The sequence below is a fragment of the Rhamphochromis sp. 'chilingali' genome (genome assembly GCF_963969265.1).
Source record: "Rhamphochromis sp. 'chilingali' genome assembly, chromosome: 4".
In the NCBI taxonomy this organism is placed as follows: domain Eukaryota; kingdom Metazoa; phylum Chordata; class Actinopteri; order Cichliformes; family Cichlidae; genus Rhamphochromis; species Rhamphochromis sp. 'chilingali'.
In genome coordinates, this window is record NC_137948.1 from 20,231,572 (window position 1) to 20,250,348 (window position 18,777).

At 41.4% G+C, this 18,777-nt stretch overlaps 1 protein-coding gene across 2 annotated transcripts in view; it reads left to right on the plus strand.

Annotated features, from left to right (window-relative positions):
- The window catches only part of zcchc7 (zinc finger, CCHC domain containing 7), a 53,468-nt gene extending 36,067 nt beyond the window's left edge, over positions 1-17,401 (plus strand). For both annotated transcript variants that reach the window (XM_080881200.1, XM_080881201.1), the window contains 3 exons: positions 12,564-12,659; positions 13,892-14,009; positions 15,471-17,401. In XM_080881200.1, coding sequence (XP_080737326.1) covers positions 12,564-12,659; positions 13,892-14,009; positions 15,471-16,084 — 828 coding nt within the window. In that variant the 3' untranslated portion in view covers positions 16,085-17,401. The remainder of the gene's footprint in view (positions 1-12,563; positions 12,660-13,891; positions 14,010-15,470) is intronic.
- The last annotated feature ends 1,376 nt before the right edge of the window (positions 17,402-18,777 follow it).

The following is an 18,777-nucleotide window of genomic DNA, read 5'->3' on the forward strand; positions in this document are numbered from 1 at the left end:
ACATTAGTGTGTGTGTGTGTGTCTGTGTGAGACAGAAACAATGTGTCAAAGAGTAGAAAACTGTTTGACAGTCACATGGGCCATATGTCAGTGGGGAGGCATTTGCTTATTTATATCTGTGTGTTTGTGTGTGTTTATCCAAAATCTCAAAAGATAACTAGTTTTCTTGGCTTCTTACTTCCGTGTGTGTGTGTCTGTATGTTTGTGTGTGTGTGTGTGTGTGTGCATCTGAGCGAGGGGGTGATATAGACCTCAGCCTAAGAGAAAAGAGCAGCTTGTTTGTCAATTAAAAGACGTGATAAAGCATGAAATGGGCTGCCAACACCACGTGGGACGAGGGAGTGAGAGAGGGGGAAGAAGAGTGTGTGTTTGCATATATCTTGGCATGCACTGTGTGTGTGTTAGGGGAGGTCTGTCACTCTCCTCTATGGAGATTAATTAGCAGGGGCTGTCTAATGAAAAGGCAGCATCGTTAGCGCTAGGGTAGCACGGCGGGAGAGATGGAAAGAGGAGGAGGAGGAAGTGGGAGGAGGGAGCGGGACAGAGAAGTTCCAGGGGAGACGCTGGCAGAGAAGATGGGAGTTGAGTTTAATTGTTGCTCCTGTGTTTGGCGGATGAGCCTCTATGATTTACAGCGGAGTTTCACTTTGAACCACAGACGAAACGAGAACATGCTGACGAAAGTCTCCGGTCGCCTTGCGGGATGATGAAACCATTTTGTTTTTTTGTTCCCCGCTGCACTTCCGCATGTGCGTTTGTGTGTGCAATGGTGTGCTTTAACGGGTGGAGGATTGTGACCCAGGTCTAATTGAAGTATTTAAGCCATTTAAGCACTGGGAGCAGAAGGTCGTTACAGATCCAAACTGGCATGGGGGCTAGGGGCCTGCGCAGACACAAACACAGTCTCACACATACAAACACACCCACACACATGCATACACAGAGCTCCTTCTGTTTAAGACAGCCTCATTTTATTCATGATGCTGCTTATGACCCTGAACTCCCCAATGTGAGAAGGTGTGTGTGCGTGCGTGTGTGTGTGTTTGTGTGTGTGTGTGTTCGCTTTGGGAGATGTGACTCTGTCACCTTCCGCTGGGCTCAGCCAGGTGTGAAAAGGCATTCTGTCAGACCTCCCTGCTACTGGGTCCATTTATCCTTCGCTGTGTGTGCGTGCTTGTGTGTGTGTTGGGTCCGTTTATCTTCCATGAGTGTATCTGTTGTCTGCCTGCACCTGGCCCTCAACTAACAAACTCCTCCAAACCACACAGTATAGACCACAAAGCCCTGGGGTATTTACCGAGAAAGTACGATACTGACACACATGGACACACACAAACACACACAAACACACACACTCCTCCTACAAATATATAGAGCAGCAAATGGGGTAAAAAGATATCCACAACATTTTCATTGTGTCTGTGTCATACAGATTTGAGCACCTTTTTTTTTAACACAACTGTAGCACTTGTAGAAAATGTAACTGTTTCCTTTTTGAAGAACGGAGTTTACTTCTGCTGTTCAGTCTATCTTTCTTTTTCACTCTCCTACGCAAACACCACTTCACCCGCCCACCCACAGACGCCCTGTTTTTTTTCTTCTCCCCCTTTCTTTTCCATTGAAGCTTACAGTGTGGGGTCACTCCTTTTCCTGCAGACCCATGTCACTACCCCCATGTATGTTATTATGTTCTTATGATTTCCACCTAATACTCTACATACTAAATATAACAAAAAACTCCCAAAATACTGGTATTATCTGGCTGAGGTTGGCCGGTGCAAAGTTCTGCCATCGACATATGTTTTGTTTTCCAGAAGGCCCTGCCGCCAACATGACTTGTTTGAACTTTTCTTTCGGTCTGTTGGTCATATGATTTCTGTTACGTGGGCATGCCTACAACTACACCTGCACTCAAGTTGCTACACAAATGGCTTTTTAAAATTTATACAAATTGCCTTTGGCCACTTCTGCATTGAGGTCAGACTGTGGAAAGTGTGACTAATAATTATTTTCATTTACAGTGGGGCAAAAAAGTATTTAGTCAGCCACCGATTGTGCAAGTTCCCCCACTTAAAATGATGACAGAGGTCAGTAATTTGCACCAGAGGTACACTTCAACTGTGAGAGACAGAATGTGAAAAAAAAATCCATGAATCCACATGGTAGGATTTGTAAAGAATTTATTCGTAAATCAGGGTGGAAAATAAGTATTTGGTCAATAACAAAAATACAACTCAATACTTTGTAACATAACCTTTGTTGGCAATAACAGAGGTCAAACGTTTACTATAGGTCTTTACCAGGTTTGCGCACACAGTAGCTGGTATTTTGGCCCATTCCTCCATGCAGATCTTCTCGAGAGCAGTGATGTTTTGGGGCTGTCGCCGAGCAACACGGACTTTCAACTCCCGCCACAGATTTTCTATGGGGTTGAGGTCTGGAGACTGGCTAGGCCACTCCAGGACTTTCAAATGCTTCTTACGGAGCCACTCCTTTGTTGCCCGGGCGGTGTGTTTTGGATCATTGTCATGTTGGAAGACCCAGCCTCGTTTCATCTTCAAAGTTCTCACTGATGGAAGGAGGTTTTGGCTCAAAATCTCACGATACATGGCCCCATTCATTCTGTCCTTAACACGGATCAGTCGTCCTGTCCCCTTGGCAGAAAAACAGCCCCATAGCATGATGTTTCCACCCCCATGCTTCACAGTAGGTATGGTGTTCTTGGGATGCAACTCAGTATTCTTCTTCCTCCAAACACGACGAGTTGAGTTTATACCAAAAAGTTCTACTTTGGTTTCATCTGACCACATGACATTCTCCCAATCCTCTGCTGTATCATCCATGTGCTCTCTGGCAAACTTCAGACGGGCCTGGACATGCACTGGCTTCAGCAGCGGAACACGTCTGGCACTGCGGGATTTGATTCCCTGCCGTTGTAGTGTGTTACTGATGGTGACCTTTGTTACTTTGGTCCCAGCTCTCTGCAGGTCATTCACCAGGTCCCCCCGTGTGGTTCTGGGATCTTTGCTCACCGTTCTCATGATCATTTTGACCCCACGGGATGAGATCTTGCGTGGAGCCCCAGATCGAGGGAGATTATCAGTGGTCTTGTATGTCTTCCATTTTCTGATGATTGCTCCCACAGTTGATTTTTTCACACCAAGCTGCTTGCCTATTGTAGATTCACTCTTCCCAGTCTGGTGCAGGTCTACAATACTTTTCCTGGTGTCCTTCGAAAGCTCTTTGGTCTTGGCCATGGCGGAGTTTGGAGTCTGACTGTTTGAGGCTGTGGACAGGTGTCTTTTATACAGATGATGAGTTCAAACAGGTGCCATTCATACAGGTAACGAGTGGGGGACAGAAAAGCTTCTTACAGAAGACGTTACAGGTCTGTGAGAGCCAGAGATTTTCCTTGTTTGAGGTGACCAAATACTTATTTTCCACCCTGATTTACGAATAAATTCTTTACAAATCCTACCATGTGAATTCATGGATTTTTTTTTCACATTCTGTCTCTCACAGTTGAAGTGTACCTCTGGTGCAAATTACTGACCTCTGTCATCATTTTAAGTGGGGGAACTTGCACAATCGGTGGCTGACTAAATACTTTTTTGCCCCACTGTATATTACTGATAAATCTCTCTGATTTTATAGATTAATAAATATTTTTGCCACTGGTGATATTTCAGATTTATAGTGTTTATATGATTGAAATAAAATAGAATGGCACACATTGGTGAATTATTACATATACACCACATAATCAGCTTTAAAGACCAGTTAAATATCTAATGGGCCAATTGAACAGTCTTTTTGACAAGAGGCTAAAAGAACCATATTTCTATTTCATAGCTAACTACACGCAAGACAAAAAAGAGGAGGATGAGAGGACGGAGAAGGACAGGGTGGAAAGACTGAAGTCATGTAGGGACCAGTAGGAAAGCACGATTAAGGGGGGGATGGATGGCTGGAGGGATGATTGGATGGGGAGCGAGGTTTAGTGACCTGCTATCTGTATTCTGGCTGCTTTAATTCATGTAAATATCATGCATAAATGTGTGCATGCATACACACAACAAACATACAACTCCCAGTCACTTTTTTTTCTTGGTGCCCAGACCCTGCTCTGTTGCATTAAGACCAGAGTGCCACCCTCTGGTAGAAAGTGAATGCTCCCTTGCCTTTAACCAATGAGTGTATGTGAAGTGGGAATTATCTTTCTTCTAACTTTTGAGACTCTGAACGAGGGTTAAAGCTCAAGCAAACGTCCGGAATGCTTGTTTTTTTACTTTAATAGAGATCAAGTGTCTTTACTAAAGAAAAAGAAGAAGTAGTTTCAATGTGTTTCACCTTTATAGCAGAAATATATGTATGAACAAGGGAGAGGGAGGAAGGCAGAGGCAGTTGGAGAGGGTGGGGGAGAACTGCTGGAAGGCGGGTGGGGGTTAATGGTGAGTGCATTAAACGGTGAAGGAGACAAGAGAGTGAGCAGAGAGAGTGAATCAGTGCGCCCAGAAGCTGATTGGTGCAGGTATATCGGTGTGTGAGCATTGATTGGCCTCCCTTTAGATAGTAATGGTGACACCTGTACATTGGTGTTTATTGATCAGCAGCTCTGCCGAGTGTGTGCGTGCGTGTGTATGTGTGTGCTGAGCCAATCTTGCGATCGTGTCAGGGTGTGTGAATTGATCTTTTCCTGTGGGACAGGTGTGTAAATGTGTCGGGGTTGCCCGTGAAAAAGCGCTCCGTGACCTTCCTAGTCGACTCCAAAATGAAGCCGTTTTAACTCCCCCTCTCTTTCTCACCTGACTGCCTTTCTTTCCCCTTTCATTTAGCATGTTGTACCCTTTTATACATTTTTGTCTGTCCGTCTTTCTTCAGAAGGTATGCTCAGTTCACACATGTCTTTGTTAGCGCAAGGTTAGGACATTTTGCCCCTTAAATCCTCTTATTTCTATAGGAAAAAATGTCTCGTTAAGACAGTCGACTTTTCCAAGGTACAAAATATTTCAGGAATCCTCATTTTCTTTTCTTTGTCTGTTTTAAGTTGAGCAGAATGAATAGCTGAAGAAAAAGCTTTACTCCAAAGAGGGTCTCCCTTAGATTAATTGTGAAAAAAGACAGTTTAAAAAAAAAAAAACTTTAATAAATCCCTCCGCTGTTGTGTAAAATAGACCTCAGTAGTGGTCGGATGTTTTGGCTGGTTTCTGTGGGGTTTATGACTTTGGTTTATATGACCGTTTAGAAATAAATATATTTACTGGATATTTAGAGGTAAATGGTAGATAATGTGTGTAATCTGATTTTTAATGGACAGAAAAGAAACATGGCTGCACTTTAGCTGTTATTCTGGTTTGAATTTATAAACATTTGTATTATTTCAGTGCAATATCATAAATGTTTTATTGCAGTAATATTAAATACAATGAAGACTGATCAAATCCTGGTGTTATTTTACAGTTAACACATTTAGATATTGTATTTGATTTTGTACGGAATTAAATTGCTGTCTGCGTTCACACAATTATTAAGTGGTATTGTTTGCTGACCTCTCTCTGTGATTGGCACACCATCTTCACCTTCATAAAAGTAAATGTTTTAGTGCTCTGAGTGTCCAAATGAGACAGATTAAGCAAAAGCATTAAGAGAAGATTGTCCTGATGCCCACACCAGCTGCGTTAAAGACAAATGAACAACTCTGATTGTATTCCTCCTATCGAAGTCCTACTTCTGCGCTGAGATCAGCCTTGGGCTTTTCTGTACACTGTGTGAAGATAGAGCGCCATTCAGTGGTCAAACAGACAACTGCACTCCCATACGGATGCAGGGGAGGGATTTTAAGCCAGATCTTTTCAGGAGGTTTTTTTAACATCAAAAGTATTTTTACCCAGCATAACAGAACATGAATGGACTTGTGTGTTTAATTTCACAAGTAGTCTACACACATTAAACATCTCTGAACCCACCCGCCCCTCTTTCCCACCAAACAAGAAATGAAACCAACAAATACAACATGAAACACACAAACAAAAAATGATGTTGCCTTGGAGGATCAGAGGTAAACTGATTTTTTTTTTTTTTTTTTTTTTTTTTTTTTTTGGGGGAAAAGCCAACACTCAACCAACCAACAGAATAAATATTCAGGGGGACGGCACAGACAATGGCGGAAGCATAAATGTTACCACGAGGCAGTACATGGATATGGGAACAGAAAAGAAGGCAGGAGAGCTTAAAAATCAGACACTTAGGAAACAGTAAGACATTATATGAAAGTTACAGCATACTCAGCCAAAGGTGCTGCTGTTAAAAGTCTAATTAAACCAGTGTAGGCTGTAAGTTTGCATAGAGAAATGGTTTTATATGAATGAACACTTAACTGTCACTCAGACAAAACTTAATTAAAATCGCACTCTTTCCCGCAGTAATAATATACCAACATTAAGTCTTCTCACAGGTTTAAGTTTGATCTTTATTCCACTTTTTGTTCTGTCCTTTCTTCTGTTTGGCTGACCGCTCTTTTTTTTTTCTTACAAGAATGTCCTCAATTCAAAGTGTGCTCTGTAAAAATCCTTTAAATCCACATCTATTCAGTGAGCTGTTTTTGCTGTCTCATCATTGTACAGTACAGACTGTCCAGTCTTCTCACCTCGCCGTGTCAAAAGGCCCTCAACTCTTTATTCTCCCTCAGACTGAAGCGCTAACAGCACCGGAGGAAGGGGAAGGTGTTTGTGAAAGGAAATGGCTTTTGTGTGTCTTCAGTAGTCAGACGGATAGCACAGTTCATAAAGCAGCACAGGGCACCTTATAACAATCTAACTTCAGATGATTTATTTTAATTTCAGTTTCTCACGTCATCAGCATATTGTCATTTATAATAATCAGTTGTTTCGATTGTTTCAGTCATTATTAAGGAATCATGTTAGAATTTATTGGTACGGGCTTTTTAAGAGTCCCAGTTTCTGTTTTATGTCATGTTAAACTGATTATATTTGAATCGCATGTTGGTGATCAAAGAAACAAGTATTTTAAAAACAAGATCCTATACGCGGATTTTTCTAAAATCATCAGATTTCTGGAAGGAAAAAGACAAATTAATTATTAAGCAACATTTAGTTGTATGACAAATCATCACCTTGTACCAAACTTGCAAGAACAAAGAGTGTTTAAACCTCAATGGCATTATGTTGTTTGTTATTACACTGTTATTACATTGTCACTTAAATTTTTACATAATTGATTGAAATTTATATATATATATATATATATATATATATATATATATATATATATATATATATATATATATATAAATATAAATTTAGATTAACAACGCTGAAAGCAACAACCCTTTCAGGAACCAAATCCATATGTACCAGCCACTACGAAGACTAATATCATTTTTATAAATATTTAAATTGAAATAACTTTATCAAATATGTGAAGAACTGTATTTGGTTGTTTGAAGCCAAATTTTGATCAAATTTATTTAGTAAAACTGCATTTTTTTTAGTTCATTCCCTCATGGCGACATTATGCAGACAAACTAGTTCTGCTTGTTTGGGGTTTTTAGGTGCTTCCCTTCCCAAAATACTTTGTTCAAACTACAAACAAAGGCTTAGAGGTCCTCATCAAAGCTTGCACACACTTTGCTATCCTCAGTAAGAAGACCAGGGACTCTGTATTTTGGAGTTTATTAGTATTTGGTAAAAGTGTCTTTAGATAAACTACTGGATGCACATGCAGGACCATAGGAATGTAAACAAATGCACATGTTCACGCACACACTCACACACAGGTGCAGTGTTATCAGAGGTCTTGCAGGCTTGCAGGTCATTGTGAATTTCCGCTTAGCTGGATGGTGTCGATTTGTGTGTGTGTGTGTGTGTGTGTGTGTGTGTGTGTGTGTGTGTGTGTGTGTGTGTGTGTGTGTGTGTGTGTGTGTGTGTGTGTGTGTGTGTGTGTGTGTGTGTGGCTGGCTGAGAATGTAAAATTAGGATTTGAAATACTGACCAGAGCATAAAAGACGCGGTCCATCTGTATGTAGTATATCTAAATCCGTGTCTCTCATGTCCATACGTGTTGTCTATGGGTCCTATATTTAATGAAAACACAGCCTCACGCTGGCCACAGCAGAAAAGAAGCCTCTCCACTCAGCAGTGAGCACTAAGAAAAGAAATCGTACAACTTGGTTTTGAATAGATTAGCTTGTATCCCCTGTTCCGCCTTCCACGGTGTGACCAGATTACCGCCACTTGCTGCCCCTAAAGGGGGGTTTTCTCCAGAGGTGGCAACCCACCGCCTCCCAGCTCTGCATCACATTATCGTTACATTCCAGGAGCATTTTTTTTTCCTCTCTAAAGAAAAAAAAAATCCAGACTCGTACTGATTGTCTACAAACTGATTGACCAACTGACAGGAAGAGATAGGAAGAGCCTCTGGGAATTGCACTGTGTGAGTGTGAGTCCTCACCGGGTGCGGGGTTAGGGTTTCGGTCTTTGTGAACTGGGAGACACAAAGAGGGCAGGAATCACATCTGGTTATTTGGAGGATCCACTTCCTCTTCCTCATTCATGGCCTACCTAACTGCAAACATGCCCACCTCCACCTTCAGCAGTCTCCTTAAGCAGATGGATTTTTGTCATTCCTGTTGATGAGTGACAGTAAACACGGTTTATATGCTTTTTTTTTTTTTTTAATTATTCCATAACAAAAGGAGGATTAATGGTTAGGTCTGCAGTTCATTCAATGCATCCTGTCTGGGAAGATGTACACCTTACAGCCATTTCATCTCTCTGATTCACAACAGTCTAATTAATCCTCCCTGTTAACCTAATATGTACATAGTGGTATGTTGCGCACACACACACACACACACACACCACAAGGCTCTGTTTGTTTTGGTATGAGCCCAGTAGTCTTGTGTTGTGAGGCTGCTCTCTATGATAAAGCATGCAGAGTTGGTCCCCTGTGGGTCCAGTAACATATGCAAACGTCTCCCTATTGCTGCAATAACATATGCAAAACAGCGCTGCTGGCCCCGGCCCCTATGCTCCCACCACCCGTTACTGTTCAGATCCCGCCCCCCTCTCCTCTTACACACACACACAAGCCTGTTTGCTTCTCGGATTTTGTTTGATAACTGTGTGTGTGTCTCAGTGTGTGTGTGTGTGTGTGTGTGTGTGTGTGTGTTCCTTCAGATTTTAGTCTGTAACAGTCTGAGCTTTGTGTTGGCCGAAGGATTATCACAGCTTTGCCACCAGCAGCTAAGGCAAGGAGCAGAGGCGAGCAGGGCTTAGAGAGACACGGTGTATGTGTTGGGACAACTGTGGGAAAACACATTTGTGTGTGTGACAGGGAGAGAGTGCTCATGTATCTGTGCGTGCATGCATGAGAGGCCACGGATGGTTGGTTGTCTATGTCCACACAGTGGAGCCCTCAGGACCTTCTCAAATACCCTCGTACAAACTAACACACACACAAAAACTAAACCAACGCGTCATTCCTCTTCCCAGTTTCAGTCCTTTTTTTATTTTTTAGGTCAGGCTGGCTTTATGCTTTATGTGTGTGATCAAAAGCTCTTTAGGTATCAAGGGAGTCTCTCCTGTTGTGTCTGATGCTGAAAGTCTCTTCTAATGCTTGTAAGCAAGTTTATGAAGAGACATGGACATTCTCAGGGTCTTTTGGGAAATGTTTAGGTAAAGCAGATATTTTTTGCTCATGTGCAGGGTTTGTTTGTGGTTCAATCCCTGTCTGCTCCAGTCTTCATGCCATTGTGTCCTTGGGCAAGACACTGAACCCCGAGTTGCTGTCTGTAAAATGACACTCGAGTGTAAATGTGTGTGATTGTTAGATAGAAAGCACTTAGCTGCAAAAAAAGCTTGTGCAAATGTGGTATGTTGTATAAAGCACTTTGAGTGCTTGGATGGAGTAGAAAATGCACTATATAAGAACCAGTGTATTTTCTATTTAAAAACAAAAAGATGATTTCCTGCAGTATGTGCCTATTTACCTAGAGCACTGGGTCACTCTAACTTTTTTGACTGCTAAAAAATATAAAAGGAAGAAAAAAAATCACTCTGTAGGTGAACGAAAATGCATAAATACTGAAACAATCAGACTTTGCATCGGCAAAGATACCATTTTCTAATTAAGTCTTTTCAAATTAGCTACATAGTTTCTTTTCTTTTTTTGAGGTTGCATGAAATACCTTACTGTGAGTAATGATCACTGTGCATCACAGCCAACGGTCCCAATCTTTAATTCAGGTGTTTTCAGTCCCATTACCACAGGTGTATAAAATCAAGCACCTAGCTGTGCAATCAGCCTTTATAAACACTTTTTTAAGAATGAGTCTTTCTAAAGAGCTCACTGACTTTGCATTTTGTCCTGTGATTGGATGCCACCACTGCAGCAGGTTAGTCTGTTACATTCATTCCCTCCTACATGTTTCCCAATTAGCTATAAGTCATATTTTTGAAAGTGTTTAGGAATCTCTGAAATGATCTGGCCGAACATGTAAAGTTACAGAGCAGTATCAGCAAGTGCCGAGGCGAATAGTGTGTAAAAGTCTAAATGTCCTCTGGTGTTAACATCAGCACAAAAACTGTGTTCCGACAGCTTCATGTGTTACCACGACTGAGCAACTCCTGTAGGTGACATGTGCAGGTGGTACATGTGCTTTTGTCCATGTAGTGTAGCATCCACTGATGACCACCACAGCCAGCTGTGTTATTCAGGTTTTGATGGAGGTATAATTTTTTTGTTTTTTGTTTTTTATTGAAATACTTATCTTAACCCACCAACTGACAAACATTAGCAGTGCTAGCATATAATGGCTTCCCCTTATCTAAATAATTATTTTAGCTCTTTATTCAGTCCTGTTCATTATTGGTGATTATTCCACTCAATGTTGGTACATGGCATTAATACGAAGCGAGTAGACTCTCCATAGACATAATCTGTGTAACTCAAGTTAATGCCCTTCACTCGCTATGAGTGATCCAGAACTGAACACATACCGACCAACAAGGAAAACATGTTGTTTTGCATAGCCATTGATGTTGACTCCAGTTTCCCACTCGGTTTAGACTTCAGTGGAAATGTTCCTGCTGCAAATTTATACTAAAATTATGTGTCATATTAGCTGTCGCTGCACAGCCATAGCTGTCACTCCTCACTAAACCATTTAAAAAAGATTTAGAAAGGCACCAAGCTGCGGTGATCCCTTAGGGCCTCACTCTGTTTAGATGCCCGTGATAGGCAGTGTGAGATCAGAACAAGGAGAGGAAATGAGTGAGGGATAAACGTTCATCCCGTTAATTAATATCGGATGAGGCAGAGAACTCCTCGCATGCACACGCACATTCACACCAGGTATTCACACAACTATCACAGGTTGGTGTGAGAATAAGAGGGGGATTTCGTTTCTCTCTCTCTTTTTTTCTCCGATGTCTCTCGTGCTTTCATTCATTCTGTGATCAGAGTATGTGGAGATAACGCAAGCCCAAGGTCAGGGAGAGGGAGAGACAGAGGGAGACCTACAGCCAATTTACATGAAAGATGAATGGAAAGAGGGGCAGGAAGGGTGGAGGTCGGGTGGGGGGCTCGAGACAGGGGCTGTGATCTCCTTGGGGTGCACATGTGTATGTGTGTGTGTGTGTGTGAGAGAGAGTTTGTGCTTGCGAGAGGTCTGTGATCTCCTGGCCTTTGTGATGGAGATGGGCCCGGCAGGCCTGACCCGATAATGACGCGACGCTCTAATAGCATTCATCCTTTCTGCCGCAAAACTACTCAAGCGGAAAAGAGAGGGAGAGAGAGGGGAAAAGTGTGAGGTGTAGATGTGGGTTTGCAGGGGTGTGTACGGAGGAGAGGGTGAAGCGGGAGGGGATGGGGAGGTTACCTAAGCTATGTTTAAGAAATGACGTGGGGCGCAAATCATTTGTAATCTCGGAATCAGGGATGAGAGAGAGGGAGGGGGCAATTTCTGCGCAGTTTTGTGGTTGTGTGTTTTGGAGAATAGCATTAGGGGTGTGTGTGTGTGTGTGTGTGTGTGTGTGTGTGTGTGTGTGTGTGTGTGTGTGTGTGTGTGTGTGTGTGTGTGTGTGTGTGTGTGTAAGTGTAACATTAGCAGTAAATGCACTCTGCCTGTGTCTCCTCTCTCTCTCTTTATCAGTGTATATTAGCTGTGGGCGCTGGAGCATGGAAGGCTTTCAGAACACTGGCCCATAGGGGACGGGACCCCATGTCCAACAAACACTCACACACACACACAGTCTGACGCACACAAACACAAACACACACAGTTACTTATCATACAGGGTCATTACAGGCCTCTAACTATACCTCGGAAATCAGTGGTTTATATCAGCGCCCCATATTCTCTGTACAATACACTGCAGTCCGCTTCATTGAGAGCATGGGAATGATGGCAGAGGAGAGGGAGAATGAGACAGAAATGGGAGGTTAAGCCACCGTTTTATTGTGTCCATCGTGTTTATCGGGGGGGATCCGATTGTGGTTTTTATTTAAAAATATATTTTTGATTATTTTATTTTTTTTAACAGACTAAGCATGGCCCTCCTGTGAAGCAGCAACCAAAGCGCAGCAGACACTCTCATGCCTACTGCTACAACTGCTCACAGAAGGGACACTTTGGCCATGTAAGTAACCCTCACTGTCTTTCTTTAGTCTACGCTGAATTGTCTGTTATATTACATGTGTAGGTATTTGCCATTTTGTATACACCAAAAGAATAAAGGCCAAAGTGGAAGCAGATTCTTTAAAACAAAAAGAAACAATATTTTCTTTAAGGGATATATTTAATTGTAAGTACTTTTATTATTTGATTAAATAATTCTTTACTACTACTGTTAGGTCCAGTACTGCCTGACTGAGAAAAGTCACAAAATGATCTCATAATTTCAGTTTACGCAGCAGTTTGAGTCAGCAAGTTGAAATTTTGAACTAATAGCTTAAAACTTCAGCTTGGCTCTTGACTGGCAATTTTTATTTTTTTTGTGTGTGTTTTTTCCATTGTAGAAACAAGCTTCCATGACCCATTTGAACCAGGAACAACCCTGAAATTCTTCCAGCTTCTATGTTAAATAAAAATAAATAAATTCTAAGAGTTCTCATTATTTGTATTCTAAAATTTCATAAACGCTAAGCTAAAATATCAAATCATCAATAGCTTGCTGCAAAGTCGTCACGTGAAGTTAAAGATATAAATTTTTTGCAGCTTAGTTATGTTGAGAGGTTAATTTATACTTAACTCATTCACTGCCATTGACGTCTATAGACGTCAATTGAAAAACTTACGTTGACTGCCATTGACGTCTATAGACGTCAATGGCAGTCAACGTAAATTGAACTGAAGCCCACCAGCAGTAAAAGTAGACCTGCAAGGAGGTGCAGGGTTTGCGCACGTAAGGGATTGCGCAGTGAGACAAAAATGTGGTGCAAGTGGTGGTGCAAGTCTTGTTGTGTTTCACTGCCAGCCATTTTCAAACGGCTGGCAGTGAAACACAACAAGAGTTAAAAGGCTATGCCAGCTTTATTACGAGGCTCAAATAGCAGCTTCATACAGATGTTTCTGGTCAAAATGGACTTTTTTGACAGCGGATAAGGAAACAAACACACAGACAGAGATTATTGTAGTAAGATATAACCTCCTACAGGTTTTTGTAATCAACAGCGTATTTCACATCCAACGTCTTCGGGTTTACTCATCAGGTTCCGCATGCGCAGAGTTGTTTTTTCTACAGATTCTAAAAGTAACATAATCAGCGGGATTTCTGTAGGATTGGATTTGACCTCATGTGCTGCGTTTTTATTATGTCATTTTAAATATATTGCAGGCCTTTTAATTCTGTGTCTTGTGTGTTTTCCACAGGCATGTATAAGACAGAGGATGTTCAGTGGAGTGCATCCCACAACCTCATTGATTAACCACTATGACACTGTGGAAGAGATAAGCCGCAGACAACACAGGATAAAGATCAGGGCTAAAGGTAAATCACATAAAGAAATAGGCCAGTAAATATCTATCCTTTTTATGGCTGCAGCTATTATTCATTTTTAGGCCAACGCCTCTTAGTAGCGTGTCTTGGTCTAGGCGCAGTACTAAGCTTTCCTCCATGGGCTAAAATCCTTGGGCTATATGCTTAAAAGCCTGGTCTGTGCCAGGACACCAACTAATTTAAATAAACTCTACCAATTCTGCCAAGAAGAGCGGGCAAGTGTGCAGCCGGAATTATACCAGAAGCTTGCTGATGGCCACCAAAAGCATCTGAATGAAATTCAAAATTGTGCACTTGCTTCTTGTTTTTGTTTTTTAAGTCATTAAATGGTAAATGCCCTGTATTTGTATAGCGCTTTACTAGTCCCTAAGGACTCCAAAGCACTTCACACTACATTCAGTCATCCACCCATTCACACACGCATTCACACACTGGTGATGGCAAGCTACATTGTAGCCACAGCCACCCTGGGGCGCACTGACAGAGGCGAGGCTGCCGGACACTGGCGCCACTGGACCCTCTGACCACCACCAGTAGGCAACGGGTGAAGTGTCTTGCCCAAGGACACAACGACCGAGACTGTCCGAGCCAGGGCTCGAACCGGCAACCTTCCGATTACAAGGCGAACTCCCAACATTTGAGCCACGATCGCCCCACAGCATTAGTGACCTATGCTGTGCAATCATTCCCCCCTGAAAAAAGAACTGTTCAAAGCAATAATTAAAAGCTGTTCAGCGTGTGAACCGTAGTGTTGCACAGTTGCATATGAGAAAACCGTGTTTGGAAAAAAACTAAACACAACATATCAGCAGAAACACCTCACACCATCTGTTAAGCACGTTGGTGGAGGCGTGAAAAATTGTGCTTGTTTTGCATCCACTGCAGTCTACTGTGAACTCCTCTGTATACCAAAGTATTGTAGAGGCTTGGCTGAAAACAGAACAGTGATTAAAGCACAGCAGGAAAATGAAGAGAATCAAGGTGATGCAGTGACTGAGTCAAAGTCCAAACCTCAGCCTGTGCCCGTGCTCAGCAATGATTTGGCGAAGAGAACTGTGCACAAACAAGTGCCTGCAGACTGAAGCAACATTGTAAAGAAGAGGGGGGGGGGGGGGGAATTCCTCCACAATCATGTCAGATACTGACAAAGTCGTGCAAAAAAATTACTTTTGTCAACTTTTTGCTCCTAAAAATTGTTTCATAACCTATTCGGTCCTTGGGAGTACTTAGCTCTTCAGACTCTGCTTCAGCATTTTGGCGTCGCTTTGTTAAACAGATATTAGTCATGTGAGGTTGTAGTTAAATGCTGTTAAGGACCAAATTAATATTTTATGTCTTGGCACATAAGAGTTTTTATCCATCTGACTTTGTTTTTTCAATCATAAGAGAAAAAGATGAAAATCATCTAATCAAATCAGATCCAATTAATTATTTTTGTTTTTCTTTCCCCAGAACTGAAGAAAAATGGCGGTTTTCAATCTTTTTCTGAGGCCCTTCTCACACCAGGACCCCCAAAGAAGAAACAGAAGATCAGCTTTCATAAAACCAACCACCAGTCCTACCATACCCCTCGGCATACTCCTAACAACCACAATCCCAGGCCCAGCCATTTATTTTTTAATAATAATGACTTAAGTGCTGCAACACCCAAAACAAAAAAGTTTAATAAGTACAAACAACAGGAAAGCATAGGCAATGTTAAACCATGGAAACCTAAGAGACCTGTGCCCACCTCGAGAAACCCGCTGCCAGCCGCTAAACCAATTTTCGATGAAGCAGAAGACTTTCCCAGAGGGGGAGGGATGGGAGAGAAGAGGAAGAAGAGGAGAAAGAAGAAGAAAGTGAACCATGTCCCTTCAGCACAGCCAGGGGGACACACAGAGAAAAGATCTAATCCTCTCTTTGGCTCTGTTGGAGGAAAGGTGCATGGGCCTAAAGCAAAGCAAGAGAAGAGAAAAAAGAGGAAAAATCAAGCCCCCGCGACTGCTGACAAAAAAACTGGTGCGCAGATGTACCCTGCAGACGATAATCTGTTCTTCATTAAACAAAGAAAGGGCAGAAGATAGCATCTGTTTGTGTGAGGTTTCAATGTCAGAGTCTGTCAGGGCTCTGATCTCTAAAAGCAAAAGTTAAGACCGTGACTTTTAGGGGCGTGTCGCACGTTTCGTTAACTCAGGTCTCGACATAAATACCTGAAATTATTGTGGCTTTAAGGGCCTTCATGGGACCTTTTCACAAAATATTTTAACAACAGTCAAGAGTTAGGTGATGTGTATGATTTTTGGAAATATTAAAAGATGCTTCATTTAGTTGCTTCACCTCCAGGGTCCTGATTTTGTTCACAGTGGCTCGAAGTCACATTGTGATGCTTGAACAGAGCAGCATCTTTAATCTTGTTAATAACAGCTTAAAACGAGTCAGAACGCTGAAGCTGTTTATTTACTTTCCCCATGTGGTCAGTGTGAGAATACAGCTGTCCCCAGATTTAAACAGGAAGTGGCCCTTATGTTTGGAAATTGACTATGTATAAACAGCAGTTCACAATTTAGTTAGTCCAGTAAGTCACAGTTCTGTGGATTTTTAATGAAAAAGGATCATGGCCTGAAAGGAATCTGGATAATATTTGCGTAAAACCAAAAAGGTTTACTAAAACAGTTTCAGGAGTAATGGTGACTTAAAATTTATTTCTTCCCATTGGTTCCATCGTGTTGCAAAAGTCTCATTTTAAAAAAAGAAAATTAAAAATATTTGCAAGTTCAATAAGCTGATTTCCCTGTGCTTCTGCTTTGAAAGTAGTTTTTTAATGTTGCTGCTGCTCTTGGAACCAGAAGCCAGTGTATATTTAAACACGTGTTTGTGACTAATTTCATTTTCAATTTTAACTGAAGGGTAAACTGCTGCTCTTTTCTGTAACCAACCCATGCGCTTGTAATTTTTCTGTATTTATGAGCACTAATGCATCTGTTACGTACAGACTAATAGAGCAGTGATGAAAAATCAGCAGACGCCTATTTAACCGTGATCCTCTGTCATTTGATGTTGGAGAACTCTGTCAAACCTGAAAAAGATCGCTTCAGTCAGAACACAAGTATTTCTTGTATTTATTGAAGGTGATCACTTTCAGGAATGTTTTCTTGTAAGCGGACAAGTGGACTCAAACCACTGGTCCCAGATAACATGCATCACTAACATGTGGCCCCAACAGTGTTGATCATTTAAAATCAGTTGTATGCGTTCTTATTTGTTATTGTCGTAGCTAAATGAAACCCTGAAATAGGAAATCGTGTGAAGTGATCCCTTTGTAATATGACCACTGGTTATCCAAAGTGTCTGAGGAAAAATAAAACTTGAATCTCTTCTGTGATTGAGGAAGAAAGCTTGGATTGCTTCTGCGCTCGCAGTTCTTTTTTCTTATCTTCAGTGTCATTGTTATTCAATACAATTCATAGCACTTGGCTCGGGTTGATAAATGTCATAGTGGAGGTTGATGGATGAATTTTAATTTTCCCTATGCTGGGGAAAAATAATTTGTGATCTATAACAATGAGTCACAAACTATTTGTTAAAAACCCTAAGTGGCCTACTGTTGACATTTTGATTGAGGTCCAGTCTTTCCACAGACTGAGCAACAGTTTTTCTTTACTATTTATCTGCTGTGTAGCCTTGTGCTTTCATGATTTCATGTTTTCAGACGATCAGCTTGTCAATTTTATCTTTATTTTTGTGATTTATTAAAGGCACGAGGTAAAAGTACACTGAAGACTGTCAACTGCTGCAGAAGATATGAAAGTGCCATTTTTGTACGTGAGAAGAGCAATGAACTTGGTGATAGATGCTTCCAGTATGCATTATGGAGCCTAGTGCTCTGTGAAGGGCGGTAAAGACCGGTGGATGCTGTCACTTCTCCTTAATTTGGCTTCAGTCAGTGAACCCAGACAAACTACAGAGACAGCTGATGGAGGGATTTGAATGTACTTGCCTGTGTTATCAGACATGAGAACTGAAAGATTAAAACTACACTCACACTGGGTCAGAGTGATCCAGACTTATTGTTCGAAACAAGTTAAACTCTTACACAGCTTTGATCTTTAATTGGCTCTTAAAAACATGCTTCCATTCCTCAGATGAATGAATCACAGTATAAAAACATTCACTGATAATCATCTTCATATTTCAATCTTTCAATTTATTTACTTTAAAGAGGATATACTTTATATCCTCTGCTGGTCTTTACTGACAGAACAGAAATGCTGATGAAGCTTTAAAAGGACACAGGGCTGCAAATGGAATTTTTTTTTTTAATTTATTATTTCTGATCAAATAGTCTCATATGCCACAGGGCTCTTGTCCCACTCTTGGTGTCAAATAGGGGGAGGTCCAACAAAGGTCTGACACAGACTCTGATGGATACATCTGGCCCTTTTTATCTACTGTTCACTGAAGCCTCATCACAAATGTTCTACGTGGAAGGGTGGGTAGTAAGAAGCCATTCTTACGGAAATGTGGAGAAAGGATAAGGTATTCCAGATTATACAAACGTTTCACTGAAAATCAGTGGCAGCAGGTCACATGGGGTAGTAAGACAGAAATTTATTGTTTTAGTTCAAATCATTTCAGTATGTATGTAGGCAATCAGGAGAGAGTTGAAACAGTGAATGTCTACAGACATCTGTAAAACACCTTGGAGGCTCTGTCTTGATTTGGGGCTACATTTCAGCCAGTGGTGTTGGGGAACTTGTCAAAATGAATGGAATTATGA